This window comes from Doryrhamphus excisus, chromosome 23, assembly GCF_030265055.1.
Source record: "Doryrhamphus excisus isolate RoL2022-K1 chromosome 23, RoL_Dexc_1.0, whole genome shotgun sequence".
Classification (NCBI taxonomy): domain Eukaryota; kingdom Metazoa; phylum Chordata; class Actinopteri; order Syngnathiformes; family Syngnathidae; genus Doryrhamphus; species Doryrhamphus excisus.
In genome coordinates, this window is record NC_080488.1 from 2518585 (window position 1) to 2538010 (window position 19426).

At 39.7% G+C, this 19426-nt stretch overlaps 3 protein-coding genes across 3 annotated transcripts; all 3 read right to left on the minus strand.

Moving 5' to 3' along the window:
• Positions 1-336: 336 nt before the first annotated feature.
• Positions 337-2101, minus strand: mrpl18 (mitochondrial ribosomal protein L18). The gene is made up of 4 exons (XM_058063513.1): positions 1443-2101; positions 1167-1335; positions 688-922; positions 337-602 (listed from the first exon to the last, which is right to left on the minus strand). The coding sequence occupies exons 1-4, from the start codon at positions 1513-1515 to the stop codon at positions 525-527; spliced, it is 555 nt and encodes a 184-aa protein (XP_057919496.1). The 5' UTR covers positions 1516-2101; the 3' UTR covers positions 337-524.
• Positions 2102-2419: 318 nt separating this feature from the next.
• tcirg1b (T cell immune regulator 1, ATPase H+ transporting V0 subunit a3b) lies at positions 2420-13023 on the minus strand. The gene is made up of 21 exons (XM_058063682.1): positions 12858-13023; positions 11900-12023; positions 11550-11628; positions 10598-10746; positions 10431-10526; positions 10278-10339; positions 10049-10175; positions 9900-9982; positions 8761-8854; positions 8469-8681; positions 8242-8392; positions 8030-8169; positions 6789-6946; positions 6614-6704; positions 6434-6552; positions 6133-6346; positions 4936-5046; positions 4308-4400; positions 4115-4235; positions 3871-4042; positions 2420-3078 (listed from the first exon to the last, which is right to left on the minus strand). The coding sequence occupies exons 2-21, from the start codon at positions 12014-12016 to the stop codon at positions 2985-2987; spliced, it is 2484 nt and encodes an 827-aa protein (XP_057919665.1). The 5' UTR covers positions 12017-12023; positions 12858-13023; the 3' UTR covers positions 2420-2984.
• Positions 13024-13754: 731 nt separating this feature from the next.
• On the minus strand, positions 13755-19208 carry prpf19 (pre-mRNA processing factor 19). Its single transcript, XM_058063683.1, has 16 exons — positions 19026-19208; positions 18673-18822; positions 18362-18438; positions 16926-17067; positions 16754-16827; positions 16601-16666; positions 16483-16524; positions 16337-16411; positions 16180-16255; positions 15994-16103; positions 15763-15918; positions 15592-15661; positions 15342-15515; positions 15152-15234; positions 14534-14639; positions 13755-14446 (listed from the first exon to the last, which is right to left on the minus strand). Exons 1-16 carry the CDS (start codon positions 19042-19044, stop codon positions 14349-14351), a joined length of 1518 nt encoding a protein of 505 aa, XP_057919666.1. The 5' UTR covers positions 19045-19208; the 3' UTR covers positions 13755-14348.
• Between the last annotated feature and the right edge of the window lie 218 nt (positions 19209-19426).

A 19426-nucleotide genomic window follows, 5' to 3' on the forward strand; every position in this document is an offset into this window, starting at 1 on the left:
CTATTCTCTCCTACGCTCACGGGAAGGTTTGGTTTCTAAGCTGTACTTTATTATGGACCAAGTCGGGGCCAGTTTTCTGGTGCATGCCTCTTTGTTAAAGTCTGTATTACAACGTGCCAATTAATATATTCCATTAGCGGTGCATCAAATTCAACGGCTGTGTGAGTGCCTTGAAGCAGAAAACGATGACCACGTGTCTGTCTGTCTGCGTACTGTACGTGTCGTCTACTGTTTGTCCTTTTTCCACGATGCTGCATGCTGTTTTATACAAGCTTGTATGAGATTATCATTGAAGTATTCATATTTCACTAAAAGCTAAATTATTCACCGTCCTCATTGCAGGATCAACATTTAACATGCATGCATTTTATTTATCGCACACCAGACAGCCTGAGCCAAAATCACACTGTACTATGATCCAAAATGATCAATTTTAAAGCACTGTCCACTTCTGCTGATGTGTTTAAATCCGCACAATAAAAATAATGACACCATGTGGTTGTTTCTTTTAGTTTTGGTAACAATTATGTTCCAATGTATTTCCTTCTGGGTTCACTGAGGATGATTCCCGATTCTTTCATTGCAGCTCGGAACGACTGAACCTGTTGCGAGAAGAAAATTTAAAATATTCAATCTAAGAATGTCACATTAACGCACAGTTTGAGACACGGTTTAGTGTGCACTCACAGCATCGGAGCGGTACGTCCAGGGAATGGCCCTGTACACCATCCTGGTGATGCCGGCCTGCTTGCATCGATGCGCTAGCACCTCGCCCACAGCCTGGCATGCTGCCACGCAGTGCGTGGAGGGCAGCTCCTTTTTTAGCGCCCACTCTTTGGTGGAGCAGGAGAGCACCGGGATTGGAGAGGAGCAGGAGAAGACCTCAGCTGTCACGTGTCGCTGACTGCGGGAAAACACCAACCTAGGAAAGAAATTAACCAGATTTTAATCACTATTTTTTATCTAATTAACCACATTTTATTCCCATACTATGTCACAATTACTTTTTCTCATAATTTCGACTTTTTATGTCATAGTTAGACTTACAATTGGGATATTTTTGGGGAGAAAAAATGCTTCCATTGATAATTCCTGCCTCTGGCTTTCTTAAAATCTAAATATAATGTATTTTGGGGACAGTGGCAAATTGTTTATAAAAGGAATACCTGTGGTAAAACTCCCGGTGAGGCCATGTGGTCTTCCAGCCACGGTCCTTCACAGCCAAGGCCATCTGCTCCAGGTTCCGCGGGTTTCGGTTGACAAACGTCGGGTTCACGTCCTCATTTTCACCCAAGTTGGGCTCCGGTTGGGTGGACGACTGTGTCACACATCGAGCTGTTGTCCAAAAAAAACAAACACAAATGTTTTAACGCTCTTAAGAATAAAACAATTACTCACTTACAACATAATGTATTAAGTAAAATACAACAATATATATTTACCTGGTTGCTTTGTGGACACAACATATCGTTGAATTTGACAATACAGTCGACGAACACTTCGACTCAACGCCATTTATCCACAAAATGAGTCAAATCGCATCCAAATCAAAGTAAAAGTGCTGCCATGTATGTCACCAAATAACACTCATTACAATTGAAAACAATGTGCGGTAATATCTACCTCTAAAAAGACTAACTACGAACGCATGGGCGACGCCATGTTTGACATTCAGACAACATCCGGGTACGTCACCATAAGCGGAACCTACTGAAACAAATAGTCTAAAGGTTCCGCTGCTAACAATCAATTAAAGCTAACGCTAAAGCTAGCTATACTGTACATTCAAAATTATTTAACCACAACATTGTAAACTAGACATATTTGTAAAGTTAATAAACGTTCAGTAGTCTACCAATAAAAAAGAACGAAATTATATAAGCACACACAAGTTAAACCAGGTTTGACAGTGCGACATCCGGGTACGTCATCAAAAGCGGAACCTACAGAAACAAATATTGAATATTCTAATGTTTTGCCACCAACACCAACGACAAATAAGACTGTAAATACACTCAAAACCATTCAACGACCCCATTCTAAATTAGACATATTTTTAAAGTTAATAAACGTTCAGTAGCCTACCAATAAAAAAAGAACGAAATTATATAAGCACACACAAGTTACACCAGGTTTGACAGTGCGACATCCGGGTACGTCATCAAAAGCGGAACCTACAGAAACAAATACAGAATATTCTAAAGTTCCGCCACCAACACAAACGACAGATAAGACTATACGTACACTAAAAATTATTTAACCAACCGACTGTAAACTATACGTACTTGTTAAATTAATAAAGGTGCAGTAGTTTGTGATTTAAAAAAAGCAACATTTTATGAGCACACTTACATTTTGAGGAAATAGTCATTTGCAGATAATTTATGACGTATGTATCAAGACTCAACACTGCATGTGATCATACAGAAAAATCATTTAATTTCAAATTTGATCACTTTGACGGCGCATTACAAAAAATAACGAGAGAATGTGGTTCAACGTGTTGCCATCTGAGTAAGGCACAAAAGAAAACTACTATATATTTTTTAAAGTTAAAATGTGTTATGCTTAAGTAACACAACACTGTGAATAAACTATATTTCTTTAGCAGTCGACAATCGTAATATTACCTGCTATCCTTTGGCCGATTCCAAATTCCTGGATGAACACCCCAATTCCACATACATTCCCTTTTCAACTCATAAGATAATCAATAACGTTAATTACAGTGAAAAGACTCAATCACTAAGACGATGCTTTTGGAATGAATAAGAATGCTTGTATGTAACACTGAGATAATAAAATTTGAAAAGGGAATAGTCATTCTAATAACAGTCAACACCGTCATGTTCATTGTGCAAATACACCCTTTCATGGCCCCCCGGGGCCACAGAACACAGTTTGTGTTCGGTCGTCTGCAGGCTAACGACTTCATGAGGTACATAAATTAATCATTTTAGTGAATTCTTTGGTCAGTATGATGATCATATAGCAGCTGATGCATTGATCAGAGACGAGAAGGAGAATGGGTTCAGCTTGTAGCCTGTGCCGCTGTAGAACTTGTTCTGGAACTCCACCCTGGACGAGAGAAAACAAAAGTTTACACAATAATAATAATATCATGCAAAAAAAAAATGGAGTAATTCGATTCAAACAATTATAAATATGGATGTAATTTCTCAGAACTTGCAAAAAAAGAAAAGTCTTGAATGTCATGATGTGCTATATATATCGCAATATTGACACTTACTATGGTACCCATTATGGCATTGGATGCTCATATCACCTCCTACTTCAGTATGTGACAAAAATAAAATTAAATTAAAAATGTTAAAAAAATTTTAAAAAAATTAAAAATTTGTAAAAAAAAAATAAAATAAAATAAATTTAACTATATTAGGAAAGCAGGAAGAGAAAAAATACAAATAAAAAAATACAAATAAATAAAAAAAAGACTAAAACTATATTAAGAAAGCAGGAAGTGAACAAATGTAACAGTTACTGATTGTAAAAGTACCAGATGGAGGGGTAGGATTTAATAAGCTTTGCTTCTTCCTACTCCTTTTGGACATGTGGAACTGGGAACTGATTATGTGACAAAAATAAAATTTAAAAAATAATTAAAAATAGTTTAAAAAACTAAAACTATATTAGGAAAGCAGGAAGTGAACAAATGTAACAGTTACTGATTGTAAAAGTACCAGATGGAGGGGTAGGATTTAATAAGCTTTGCTTCTTCCTACTCCTTTTGGACATGTGGAACTGTGAACTGATTATGTGATGCATTCAATTGTAATCTGATGCATGTTCAAATGAAATAAAACCATTACCATTACCCAAAATGGCTTCCTCAGTAAGAAGTAAACGTACCAGTGCAGACGCAGTGCGTGAAGGAAAGCCGACAGGCCCTCCATAACAAGCAGGATGGAGATGGTCAACACGGCGAAGAAGGCAAAGACCACAAAGAGAACTGCAGAGCCCACGTAGCCCTGCCACTTCAACGCCACGCGCATCACCATGACCCACAGCACCTCTGACAGCTCTGTGGAAAGACATCAGACAGCATGAGTGATCACATAACAGGAAGTTTGTGTGTCATGTGACGGCTACTGACGTGCGTGTGCCAGACTGAGAGCCCAGAGTCGTAAATAAGAGGCCGTGTTGGAGATGCAGCCCAGGCAGTACTCGATGGTGTGGATGGCCTGGTGCATGAACACGTCGGCGGCATCAAACTCCTGCATTAGGAAAGAATGAATAGACCACATACAAAAGCCTTATCAAAGCTTCCCATTAAGATTCAGCCTCACCTCGACTTCAGCGGACCCTCTGTCCGTCTCCCCTTGTCGGGTGTTGATGGAGCTCTCGTCGGCCACCAGCGGGCGTCTGTCTTCTTCCTGAGGCTGCAGAAGACATGTTGGATTTTACAGTAGGGAGTTATATGTGGTGAAAAGTCAAGAGAATAAAAGTGAATAAAAAATTTAAAAATAACAAATAAAACAAAACATAAAATATACAAAATAAAAGATAAATAATAAATAGTAAAAATAATTTAAAATAACAAATAATACAAAACATAAAATATACAATATAAAAATAAATAAAAAATTCATAAAATAAAATAAAAAAAACTAAAACTATATTATGAAAGCAGGAAGTGAACAAATGTAACAGTTACTGATTGTAAAAGTACCCGATGGAGGGGTAGGATTTAATAAGCTTTGCTTCTTCCTACTCCTTTTGGACATGTGGAACTGGGAACTGATTATGTGATGCATTCAATTGTAATCTGATGCATGTTCAAATGAAATTAAACCATTACCATAATCCCGAACGTTTACCCCCCACCCCGAAACTGTCCCAAAGTTCCCCTAAGAGTGAAAGTTAGTCTTTCCAGTAGGAAGTTATATGTGATGAAAAGTGAAGAGACATGCTTACCAACGGACGCCTTCTCCCCTTGTGTGTCATGTATTCAAACAGGGGTTTCCCAAACAGGAGAACAGGAACGGAGCACAGCGCCAGCACCACCAGAACTTTTTGGACGATACCCTGGTGAACGTAAGTCAGAATGTGGAGTCCACAATCAACAAATAAACTGATCTGGAAACTTCATAATATAAATATACAATATAAAGTGGCCGGAAATATTTCAATATTAACAAAGCAAAATTTCAGAAATCACTCCACATTCTTTATTGCTCTCTGGTCCTACAAATTAAAATTAAAATTAAAATTAAAATTAAAATTAAAATTAAAATTAAAATTAAAATTAAAATTAAAATTAAAATTAAAATTAAAATTAAAATTAAAATTAAAATTAAAATTAAAATTAAAATTAAAATTAAAATTAAAATTAAAATTAAAATTAGTCACATACTTATCACGTACTAAAATTTTTCTTTAATTTAAATAAATAATTAAATACATTTAATTTATTTTTTCCCACGTACCAAAGTACGTGATAAGTACGTGACAAATTTTAATTTCAATTAAAAAATAAAATGAAAATTTGTCACTTGTCACGTACTAAAAAATAAATTTTAATTCAAATAAATAATTAAATAAATTAAATTTATTTTTTTCACGTACTTAAGTATGTGATAAGTACGTGACAAATTTCAATTTCAATTAAAATGAAAATAAAATGCAAATGAAAATGAAAAATTGTCACTTGTCACGTACTAAAAAATACATTTTAATTTAAATAAATAATTAAATATATATTTTTTTCCCACGTACCTAAGTACGTGATAAGTACGTGACAAATGAAAATGAAAACGAAAATTTGTCACATACTTATCACGTACCAAAGTACGATATAAAAAAATAAGTACTTATCACATACTTATCATGTACTTCGCTACGTGATAATTTACATTTAAAATTTTAATTAAAAAACTAAAATTATATTAGGAAAGCAGGAAGTGAACAAATGTAACAGTTACTGATTGTAAAAGTACCAGATGGAGGGGTAGGATTTAATAAGCTTTGCTTCTTCCTACTCCTTTTGGACATGTGGAACTGTGAACTGATTATGTGATGCATTCAATTGTAATCTGATGCATGTTCAAATGAAATTAAACCATTAGCCATTAGTAGCTGTGTTGTTAGCAACACACACACACACACACACACCTGTCCCGTGTAGAGAGGCGGGTTGTCTTCGTTTTCCGTGAAGAGGAACATGTCTATAAAATGGATGAGTATACTCGGGGCTATTTTGGACTGGGCTGGAGTGTAAGCGATCCACTTGAAGACCACCATAAACACCAGGTATCCGAACAGACACAGCATGAAGAACAGCTCCGGGATCAGCACCAGGAACACCCTGCTCACTTGGCCAAAATGCCTGCAGAGGAAAAATGGAGGACGGATGATGCGTTCAGGTACGCCAGGCAAAGCAACAGAAGTAGCAAAGTGTCGGAGGTCCACCTACACATAGTTGAAGAAGGACAAACAGACTCCAAAGGTCATGTGGATGATGCCGATGATGACGGACATCTTCATCTTGTATGAGTTGAGAAAGGTTAGCTTGTTGTTAGCCAAACCCCAAATCTGAAAAAAAGCTAACATTAGCTTGAAGGTGTGAAGATGTGAAGATGATTAAGAGTCATACAGGATCAATGCCGAATGGATAAGGGCTGGTGAAGACACCGGTCACGTTCGGATCCATGGACAGGTACTGGTTCCCCGCCAGGACAGATGCACTACAGACGACACGGACATTATTAAATAAAAAAAAAAACGACATAAATAAAAATACAAAATACTATCATAATAAAAGTTCTCACTTCCAAATGTTTCTCTCAAACATGGGCCTGACGTGCCACGCTGAGCTGAAGGTGCTGAGGCCTCGGCTGAAGCACTCGTTGTAAATGGCTCCCGTGTAGATGGAGAACAATCCCATCAGTAGGATCAGGTAGCGACCCCCGAACATCATCCTCCAGATCTTAGCCACAAAAAGACAAGATGAGACAATTTGTGGAAGAATACAAAACAACAAATATGCATAATACAACCACAAGCATTAACCACCATTTTGGAAACATCCAAAGCGGCTATAAAATAATAAAAATTAAAAATAAAAAACTAAAAAATTAAAATAAATTTAAAACATTTTTAAAAAATTAAAAAAAAAAATAATTAAAAAAATTAAAAGAAATTAAAAATAAAAATAATAAATTTGCCATATTTGACATAGCCTTGAGCATTTATGTATAATTGTACGGTCATATAAAAAAATAATAAAAATTAATAAAGTAAAAAAAAAAACTAAAACTATATTATGAAAGCAGGAAGTGAACAAATGTAACAGTTACTGATTGTAAAAGTACCAGATGGAGGGGTAGGATTTAATAAGCTTTGCTTCTTCCTACTCCTTTTGGACATGTGGAACTGTGAACTGATTATGGGATGCATTCAATTGTAAAAAATAAAGATAAATAAATGAATAAAAAATTTAAAATAACAAATAAAACAAAACATAAAATATACAAAATAAATAATGAAAAATAATTTAAAATAACAAATAAAACAAAACATAAAATATACAAAATAAAAATTAAATAATAAAAATAAAAAATTTAAACAAATAAAAATAACAAATAAAACAAAACATAAAATATACAAAATAAAAAAATAAATAACAACAAATAAATAATAAAATTTGAGTATTGCCTTGAGTATTTTTGTATAATTGTATGGTCATATCACCTCGTACTTCAGTACGTGACAAAAATAAATAAATAAAATAAAGTAAAAAAAGAACCTCAAACTATATTATGAAAGCAGGAAGTGAACAAATGTAACATGTTCAAATGAAATTAAACCATTACCATAATCCCGAACGTTTACCCCCCACCCCGCAACTGTCCCAAAGTTCCCCCAAGAGTCAAAGTTAGTCAAATTGAGACGCTTTGACCCTGGAAGAGACTCGAACGAGGAAGTCATCCCAAAGCGGACTGAGGTCCACCTCGGAGATCTTCCACAGTATTAAAAAAAAAGCCAATTCAAAAGGGGTTTGTGCAAGTACCTCATTGTTGTTGCTTCTCAGTTTGGGGTCTTTCTCCTCCAGGACCATCCAGAGGGCAGCCAAGGTCATCAGCACACCGTGACCCACATCCCCAAACATGACGGCAAACAGGAAGGGGAATGTAATGATGGTGTACACCGCTGTAGATAGAAAGATTAAGTACCACAGAAGAAGAAGGGCGTGTTTGGTAACGTTTGTTCGAGGTGACGCACCAGGATTGACTTCCCGATAGCTCGCCACTCCGTAGGCATCCACGATGTTCTGGAAGCCGGCGGTGAAGGAGTTAATGGGAAACAAGGTAGGCGGGGATGCAGATGACGGCAAGCGGTTGTAGAAGGAGTCGACGCCGCTGCCGCTTTTTCTCTGAGGAGACGCAGGAAGTTTAAAAAGGGGGGTCACATGTGGACGACATGTAGCGTCTCATGTTTTTGTGTCTCACCCCTCCCTCTCTGAGGGCGCTCTGCAGCTCGGGGAGCTTAGCGACGGGACACCACGCCTCGGCAATCAGGCACTTGTCAGTGACGGAGGGGCTGCAGAGGTTCAGGACCATCTGGACCGCCTTGCACTTCTGGACGCGGACCTTCCACTGGGGCAGCACGGCCACCGCACGCATCAGGAGCTGCTGCAGGAAGGACTCCGTCTGAGAAAGCACCTGCAGGAGATTTAGACACGACTGAGAATGGAAGCAAAAATGGGGAAATCAGATAAAAACTATAAAAGGTTTGACGTACAGATTTGATATCTTCAATTCTTCCTTGAAGACCCTGGAGAATCTCCTCTCTTTCAGCCGTGCTCTCCGGATACGCAAAGGTCTGTGTGCGGAAACTAAAGCAAAGGGGAACAAATACAGTCACATGATGCCTGGTACTATTAAGGGTACATTTACTTGGACAGATATAATGATATGGTAATGGTTTTATTTCATTTGAACATGCATCAGATTACAATTGAATGCATCACATAATCAGTTCACAGTTCCACATGTCCAAAAGGAGTAGGAAGAAGCAAAGCTTATTAAATCCTACCCCTCCATCTGGTACTTTTACAATCAGTAACTGTTACATTTGTTCACTTCCTGCTTTCTAAATATGATTTTAATTCATTCATTCATTTTCTACCGCTTTTTTCCTCACGAGGGTCGCTGGGTGCTGGAGCCTATCCCAGCTGTCTTTGTGCGAGAGGCGGGGTACACCCTGGACTGGTGTCCAGCCAATCACAGGGCACATATAGACAAACAACCATTCACACTCACATTCATACCTATGGACAATTTGGAGTCGCTAATTAACCTAGCATGTTTTTGGAATGTGGGAGGAAACCAGAGTACCCGGAGAAAACCCACATATGCACAGGGAGAACATGCAAACTCCACACAGAGATGGCCGAGGGTGGGGAAAGACAAAATAAGAAGCCAAAAAGTTACCACTTCCACACAAAGTAGGAGGAGAACGCATTCATTCATTCATTTTTTATTGCTTATCCTCAGGAGAGTTGCGGGGGGTGCTGGAGCCTATCCCAGCTGTCTTTGGGCGAGACTGGTGGCCAGCCAATCACAGGGCACATATAGACAAACAACCATTCACACTCACATTCATACTTATGGACAATTTGGAGTCGCTAATTAACCTAGCATGTTTTTGGAATGTGGGAGGAAACCGGAGTACCCGGAGAAAACCCACGCATGCACGGGGAGAACATGCAAACTCCACACAGAGATGGCCGAGGGTAGAATTGAACCCTGGTCTCCTATCTGTGAGGTCTGCGCGCTAACCACTAGACCACCGTGCCACTAGACGATCTTTGTATTGTGACCAATTCTCCACGACTGTAGATAACAATCTGTACAGTAAGAGTGTAAAGATTTACCCACCAGTCACATATCTTCTTCACTTTCTGGCCAATCTGATCCCCCCAATAGGAAATAAGGAATACTGTCCACTGCACCATCTCTCCCTATAAAAGAAAAACATCCCATGGAAAAATGCACGTGATCCCCGTTCTCTTTGACCCACTTCCTACCGTGTCTGGGTGCTCGAGACGATCCTCCATTTCTCGGAAATCCACGATAATATAACCGCGACACGCCCGCCACAGCAAGCGCTCGAATGACGGGACCCTCCATGGGTGGACCACGCCCGCAACAAAACTGAGAGAGATGAGTTTCCATTTTGGTAATACATAAAATGTACTTCCTGTTGCGTCCTTTATCATTGCTTTACGGTATTTTGTGTGATTTGATGCCACGTACCTTAGGTGGACATCATGGCGGTTATCAAACAGGCCTTGGTTTTCCAGCATAGACGGGGGTGCCTGAGAACGGTCAAAAAAACAAAAAAACACCATTAGTTGGGGGGGGGGGGTGATTTTAAAGTAGCGGAGTAAAGGGTGCCCTCGTCTAAACCTGGGTGGCTGTGAGGGAGTGTGTCCTGGTCAGGACCCCTCTGTACTGGCAAAGTTGGGTCAGCTGAGCCCGAAGACTGTCTCTGTTCCTGGACACCTGATTAGAAACATATAAGAAATAAGGAGGGGGGGGCAAGCTAAGAAAAAACAGAGGATATTTCAGCCCACCTCTCTGAGTTCTCTGGCCAGCCTCTCGCTCTCCTCCTCGATGGTGATGAGCTCTCGCGGCTGCGGGGCCGAGGGTGTCGGGCAAGGTGGGGGGAGGCGTCCGTTCAAAGGAGGGGACAGGGATCGGTTGATCTCCTGTTCTAGGAAGGCTGAGGAGCAGACAAGGAGCATGAGAGGGAGTTTAATTGGCATTCGGGCGAGAACTGGTGGCCAGCCAATCACAGGGCACATATAGACAAACAACCATTCACACTCACATTCATACCTATGGACAATTTGGAGTCGCTAATTAACCTAGCATGTTTTTGGAATGTGGGAGGAAACCGGAGTACCCGGAGAAAACCCACGCATTCATGGGGAGAACATGCAAACTCCACACAGAGATGGCCGAGGGTGGGGAAAGACAAAATAAGAAGCCAAAAAGTTACCACTTCCACACAAAATAGGAGGAGAACTCATTCATTCATTCATTTTCTACCGCTTATCCTCACGAGGGTCGCGGGGGGTGCTGGAGCCTATCCCAGCTGTCTTTGGGCCAGACTGGTCGCCAGCCAATCACAGGGCACATATAGACAAACAACCATTCACACTCACATTCATACCTATGGACAATTTGGAGTCGCTAATTAACCTAGCATGTTTTTGGAATGTGGGAAGAAAAAAAACGGAGTACCCGGAGAAAACCCACGCAAGCACAGGGAGAACATGCAAACTCCACACAGAGTGGGTGGAATTGAACCCTGGTCTCCTAGCTGTGAGGTCTGCGCGCTAACCACTCGACCGCCGTGCAGCCCCCATTTAATAACAATCAAATAAAATAAGTGAATTCATCAAGAGTCAAACTATCAACTACTATTGTAGTTCTATTTCCTGTTCTATGGTCTTCATCACATGTTACCTTTTACTGGTACCAGTAAAAGAAGAAATAAAAAAAATAATAATTAATACTCACAAAATGTTTTCTCAAGCTCCTCACATCGTCTGACTTCACCAACAAATTTCCTCTGAAAGGCGTTCACGTTAGGATTTAACTAAAACAGAAGAGGAAAGAGGAAGAAAAGCGTTAAATTAGTCATGTAGTCACAAGGGATTTGTGCACATCCTTATGTATTTAGTATGTACATAAGTAAAGTACAAGTACAGGGTGTAATTAATAACTACTACGACTAGAACCAAAAGAAAGGAAACAAGTGAAGGCAGACACTAGAAAATCAAATTAAATTTATACAGTGCGTGACCAGTTCACGAGGCAAACAAGAGGCCTCTCTTTGTCCTGAAGACCATGCACACAGAGAGACTAACATCTCTGAACTCCACCAGGCCCAGCTCTCCCAGCTCGCTGACGCAGTTGTAGGCCGAGCCGGATTGGAGGAAGAGCTGCACCAGGCATACCTCCTCGCTGCGGAACATGGAGCCCATGGCTGGCCTGCACAACACCAAAGAAACACAATCAGTGAAAAGAAAAGAAAAGCATCGCAGACAGACAGGAAGTGGTAAAGTGGGAGCATCACTGTCTTACAGAAAATTCCATTCTTATATAAATAGCTTCCTTTAGTTCACTGATGTCTCTAAGTGCCAACTTCTACGCTCTCCTATAATTTATCTGCTAATAATACAACCTTAATAAATGAGATTTATGGACTTGATTTGTGCTGGGCATTTTGTGCCATTTTGTGTCAATTTTTCTAATTAACAAGTACTATATTTGTTCCTTGTGACAAAAAAAACATCCTCATATATATATTTTTTAATCTTAACAAAATAATACAACGTGTTGTCAATGTGTGAGTGACTTTATAGGGTTAATATAACTTTGTTAGCTCCTTTTTTTAAATAAAGTTATGGACAACTGATTGAATTGGACAACTTTTAATCGGAATTTATTTACCATTTTCAAATGAAAAATAACGAAAACTTTAGTTTGCTTTGTTCCTTTTTTCCACATAGTATAGGGTACATTTTCATAAAATAAAAACAAAAATAACAACAAAGTAGAGCCCCTTTGGTCTCCGGTTATGACTCACAACACAACAGTTTTTGGTCACGCCGTATTAATTAAAATGGAGCTCTAAGCTGAGAAAACACAGAAAACATAACGTTGTTTATTGTTATTAATTAGAAGTTTATGTTAGGTTAACATTTGTGCTAACCAGTTTGAAAGAAAGTCAAGGTTGTGTATGATCTCATAGCTAAAAGTGATGCACAGACGGAGCCGAGTAGCGCATGCTCACAAAATCACAAAACGTTCACAATGGCTCACCTGTTTGTGTGCTCGATTCCCACACGACTCAAAGCGTTTTTTTTTCTTAAATCCCTCCGTCCCGGCAAAGGTGAGCGTACAGCGAGTCGGCTCAGTCGTCGTGTTTTTTGGCAAGTTCTGTGATTTGACGCTCACTTCCTGTTTAGTAAAGTCACGTTACTGCGGTCTCACGTGACATGCAGAAACCCGCCACTAGAGCCCGGAAGTGAGTGTTGATTCAATGGCGGCTAAGACCTTCACAGTCAGTCGCGGCGGTGTTCGTTTACAGTAAAATCTTTGCGTTTAGATGAATAAAATGTTCCTTAAAATGTTCCTTGTGGATTTTGAAATATACTTAGTGATCAATTTGGACGTGTAATACAGGTTTGGTACAATATTTACATATATTTAACTTCTTCCAGTGAGGGCCACAGAGGCCACTTTGATATTTTGTAAAATGCTTTCACTCTTTGATCTTCTTTTCCATTTTTTGCTAATTTTCTAACAGTAAAACGTTCTTTAACTATGAATAACTTTGTTTTGTGTCTAACATTTCAACTTAATTGTATTTTCTAATGTTTAATTTAAAAAAAAAAAGTAATTTACATGTTTTTAAATGTTATACTTCTTTCAATATTTCAACATAATGCTTTTTCAAATCAATTTAGCATTATTTGTCGTAAGGAACAAGTGTATCTGTATTTGTGTAGCATTGCCACAGGCCCATTTGAGGAACAGTTGTGGACAATTTGGGAAATTTCACCTACAGTGCATAGTTTCAACATGGCTTGAATGTTAAAAAAAAAAAAAATGAAATGGCACAAAATGCGCACAGCGCCGTACATCAATGTGTCATTTTCCATAGCTGACAGACCAACTTAAAATAAAACTTCCTGTTTAATGAAACTGCAATCTGGAGAGTGGCATACAAAAGATATTTTATTGTAAAAGAGCACAGTTCCAACAGGTAAAATAGCACATTGTGAGAAATACATAACCGATTTGATGTCAATCAATCAATCAACAAAACTGAACAAAATTCCCAATGGAAGGATGGATACAGGAAATTAAATGAGAGGAGCGACCATTACTTAGAGACCAGTTTGATCTCTGGCTTCTGTGTTGTGTTACTACAGATAAACTCTCATCTAACCATATAAACGGCTCCACATTAAGAGACATTTTAGAGTAGTAACTGTCACTCAAACACGCAAACTATGAGAAAATACAACTGCATAAGCAGGGATGCTAGAAAAATAAAACACATGAAGCTGCTTTTGTGCGTTATATCGCAATATTTAGATTTGACACTTAAAAAAAAAATGAATTTGGATGCTGAGATTTGAAATAGTTGATGGTGTTCATGCACGCACATGAGGACTAACACACTAAAGAAGCACAGTTAGCAGTGATTTTCCTTTACCTACAAATTATACGACTATGCCAAATATGCATCCGCGACCTATGACCGGTCTACCGCCTTTCCTCGTGTTTTTATCAAATTATGCCTTTCTACAAACTGTAAAACTTCAGACTTCGGTCCATTCCAGCAGAGGTCAGGAAGCGAGCGTTCTCGCCGAAGGACACGCCGGTCACCAAACCTGTGTGGTCTACACAGGCAAAAAAAAAACAAAAAAAATTAATTCTCGGAATGTGAGACTTTGGATGAATTCATGTAATAACGTGTGTGCACTTACCTGTGAAATTGAGGACCTCAGACCACTGTTTGCAGATGTACACGCGGATATCGGAACCTCCGACGGCCAGGTAGGTTCCACTCTGGTCAAACACGAGGGACTTGACCTAATAGAACAAAATGGGGGGGTAAGAACCATGGTATGGTAATTCACCAAAACCAGTGTAAGACGTGTCTGTCAGTCAGGAGATTGTGTGATGCAACCAAGAGTCGGGATGTCCCCGATCCAATATTTATATCCGATATCAGGAAAGATCTCAAATATATGATACTGGGAATCTGATACAAGCAGTCGATTCCAGACCTTTCCCCAGCTGCGATCAGATAAAGCCCATGTGATCATGTGTGTTTGCTAGCATGCTAACAAAGTAGCATGGAGCAGGAGTGATATAAGCTTAGTGTAAAACTTGCCATGCACAGGTTTCCCGTGGTAGCAGAGAACTGGGGAAGTTTAATGCAACCGATGGTAAAAAGTTATTCATACGTGTTGATATGTACTCAATATTGATATCAGTCGGTATTCACGGCTGCAATATCCGTATGGTATCGGAACACACCTAACAAAAGACGCTAATGAAGCTATTCCCTTCAACGTTAGCCATTTATCTTGACATCGTACCTCGTAGTTGTTGTCGAGTGTGATTGTCTTGAAGTTCTTCAGTTTCCGCAGATCCCAAAGTTTCAGGGAACTATCCTGTGCACCTGGGGCACAAAAGATGGGAAGCGCAATGTGATTAAAAAAAAAAAAAAAAAAAAACTTTCCACCAAGTATCGATACAGTATATGTAGAACTTGTTTTCAACGGTCACCTGTAGCCAGGTAGTATCCATTCTCAGAGAAAGCGATGGAGGTGACGGGTCCGGAGTGGCCCGGGAAGTTGGCCACGTTGGTGCGCTCCTTCAGGTCCCAGATCTTGATCTGGGAGTCGGCGGTTCCAGTGCCGAAGATGAGACCATCGGGGTGAAACTGAGCGCAGGTGAGGGCTGTGATAGGAAAAGAAAATGAGAGTTAGCTTCTGGATTAGCGCTCCATTATTCTGACAAATACAGCGGAACTTACCACAGCCTGCACTTTCATCGGTGACTTTAGTGAGGACTCTGCCGGTCTGGATGTCAGAGAAGGCCCAGTACTACACGGCGGCGGGGGGGTGAGAAGACCGTAAAGTCAATCATGTTGTTTTTTTTCCGGTGACTTAATTGTGTTGTGTTTTGATTCAAGCTCCATACATACCTGATCCTCAGAGGAGCTGAGAAGATAGTCCCCAGTGGCGTGCAAGGAGAGTCCAGTGACACCGGCCTCATGGGCACGCACCACTTGGACACAGTTGCCCCCGGTGACGGACCACACACGAATGGTGGTGTCAGGAGAAGCAGAGAAAACCACCGACTGGAAGATGGAAGAAATTAACAAAGTCAATACCTGAATAACGATGAAAAAAACAAAAAAAAGTGAAATTGTTACCTGGGATGGATGGTAGATGACGGAGGTGACCTTCTTGGTGTGACCCTTCAGTGTTGCAACAATCTGCTCCTCGTTCTTGTCGAATACGACCACGTTCTTATCAGCACCACCTAGAAGCAAACCACGGACTTCGATCAGACGCGGAAAGATCTCGAAGACTAGGTTTATGTCGCCGATCCACGTTACCTGTGAGCACTTTGTTGGTGTCTGAGGGACACAGATCCAGAGCAAGAATACCCGGCACGCTGGCACTGTGGAGACCCTGAAGGCAGCCAAGAACGTGTGGTTACGGAATGCGGAGTGTGGACTGCTGTGGATGCGTTCCATATATAGAAACACTTACAGCATGAGAAGCCGCTTGGCGGTACTTGCCGAGATCCTCAGCTCTGACCAGCTCCTCTGGAACGGTTTTTCCTCTCTGGACAAAGACGGTTGGTACAAAAACGTTAAAAAAATAAAAGTAAAACAGGAAAGCAAAAGTGTCTTTACCTTCTTTCTCTCTGTGGTGAGAATAGTGGCTTTGTCTTGGAGCTTCAAACAGAAAGCAAAATAATTAGGTTAAAAAATTAGCATTAAAAATAAAAATAAGCATAACAGGTAATATTACTTTCTGGATGATCTCCGGAGTCATGCCAACTTGTTCGCTAATCTCCATCGGCTCCCCAGCAGCGCCCTGAGAGATTGTGTAAAGGACCAGCGTTACTGATACACCATTACGCAATCATCAATTTATGAATATATTATTTATGACTTTACTCACCACCGCAGCCGGCTGGGAGGCGGGAGCAGCCTGGGCCGCAATCAACCCAGCCTGAGGTTTGAGTGTGGCGAGGGCTGCGGAAAAATAAAACACGACATTCATGTTATAAGACATTATTCACATTTCCGACGGCACACCACCTAAACCATCGTCGCCCCCCCCCCCCCCCCACCTTCTCTGGCCGCAGTGACCTCTTTGGTGAGTCGAGCGATGACTCTGCACGCGGCGTCGTGTTGGTAGAGCGCGTGCGAGAGTTCTTGCCGAGTGGTCTGCAGCTGCTGCCTCAGGGTGAAGCTGTGAAGCATTACAGCGTCCTAGAGGAGACGCGGGAAGGACACAGGAAGCATCAGAACAAGGAGACAAGCACAAAATGTGAACATAGATGCAAAATTGTGTCAATGTTAGACTACCATTACAATAGCGTTTGCTAGGTATACTATACTTTACTATATTACCGTATTTTCCTGACTATAAGTCACACTTTTTGTCATAGGTTGGCTGTTCCTGCGACTTATACTCCAGAGCGACTTATAAATGAAAAAACTGTTTATGTTACATAAACACTGGACACCTTTTCTGTTTGTTTATTTCTTGTGTAGCTGAATAAGCATTGTGTTAGCATATCTTACATCTATTCAGCATGTTCTCTATTCTTATTATTATTAGAACTTGCCTTCCAAGAGGACGTAATGTCTGTTTTGGTCAAGTAGTTCAAATAAATTACCCGCAAAAAATGCGACTTATACTGCAGTGCGACTTATGTATGTTTTTTTCGACCTAACTATGCATTTTTTTGATCTTGTGCAACGTATACTCCAGTGCGACTTATGTATGTTTTTTCCGATCTAATTATGCATTTTTGACCTTGTGCAACTTATACTCCGGAGCGACTTATGTATGTTTTTTTCTACCTAATTATGCATTTTTGGCATTGTGCGACTTATACTCCAGTGCAACTTATGTATGTTTTTTTCTACCTAATTATGTACTTTTGGTCCTACGCGACTTATACTGCAGTGCAACTTATGTTATGTTTTTTTTCTACATAATTATGTACTTTTGGTCCTGTGCGACTTATACTGCAGTGAGATTTATGTATGTTTTTTTTCCGATCTAATTATGCATTTTTGACCTTGTGCAACTTATACTCCGGAGCGACTTATGTATGTTTTTTTCTACCTAATTATGCATTTTTGGCATTGTGTGACTTATACTCCAGTGCAACTTATGTACGTATGTTTTTTTTTCTACCTAATTATGTACTTTTGGTCCTGTGCAACTTATACTCCAGTGCGACTTATGTATTTTTTTGGACCTAATTATGCATTGACTTATACTCCGGAGCGACTTATAATCCAGAAAATAAGGTGAGTACTTTTACAACATCTTTTGAATGCAACACCATCACAATTCACTCTGGAATTCATGCTAGTAAATTAGCAGCACCCATTAATTTGAGTATTAAAATTATCATTAACATCAATATCTACTTAGTTCTTTGGTTACAACTGTGTACATATGGTACAGAGATTATAACCATCTCAATTTAGAAGTGACAGTTACAGGTGAGTAGTGCATTTATTGTTAAGCCCTAAGAATGACACTCACCCATTCATCTTGGAGGGACTTTAGTATGGCAGGAATGCTTGTAGCCGATGGTGCCTTTGGTCTAATAGGGTGGGAAACTGGCAGAAAAATTAAAAAACGGCACATAAATAAAGGTTAGGTTAGGTTAGTGAAACAATACTGTGGGTTTGTTATGGAATTTCAATTCATTCTGCATGTTAGCATTTCATTACAATGCAAGCAGGTAACGATTGCATTCAAGAAATATACATTTAAAGCAATCTTTTTAAGATGCAACTTATTAAAATTATATGTGAAAATGATCATCCGTTTATTTGTCTGCCGGTGCTCACCTTTGATATCTACAAGTTGTTCCTCGGACAGGGGCTGTCCATTCATCGGGTCCGTCCCATTCTCTGCAATATACTTCTCGATCAGCCGGCGCTCAAACACCTGGTTAGACACCGGAGAGACGCACGGGTGCTCCGGTACTTCGTTGGAGACTGTAAAAAAAAATCACAATCACATTTTAAAAGTCGCTTAATTGAACAACAAAAATATCGCTATTCATAATGAGGCTTTGTCAACGTGAGTAGCGACACTGCATGGCCGCTAACGTTAGCTAAATTAGCTAGTAGCATTAGCGCGGCACGTAAGCTAGCTCGCAATGCCAACTCTTCGTATCAATGAATTAAGGCAAACCTACTTGCACAAACCAAAGACATCTTCCCGGTGAATACTTAAAAATCACTTCTGATGCTGTTATTAGTACTCAGGTTACTATAAACTGCAGTTAATGTTCCCTTTACAATAATTTGCTCAACTTGGAAGTAGCACGCTCTCCTTTCATTGCCGCTACAACCGGAACTCTTCTTCGTGTTGTGACGTCATTAGATAGTTGGGTGCTTGCACTGCCACCTAGTGTTGGCAAACGTCACGTGTAATTATGGTAATGTAAATAATAAACCTGAATGAATACATTTCAGGTACGTATATTTTGTTATTTCTTTGTATATATCTGAAGTTCTGATTTTGGTGTTTTCATAGTATTTTGATGTCAATTATTAATAGAGGGAAACACATTTTAGTTTGGTCATGAACGTTTTT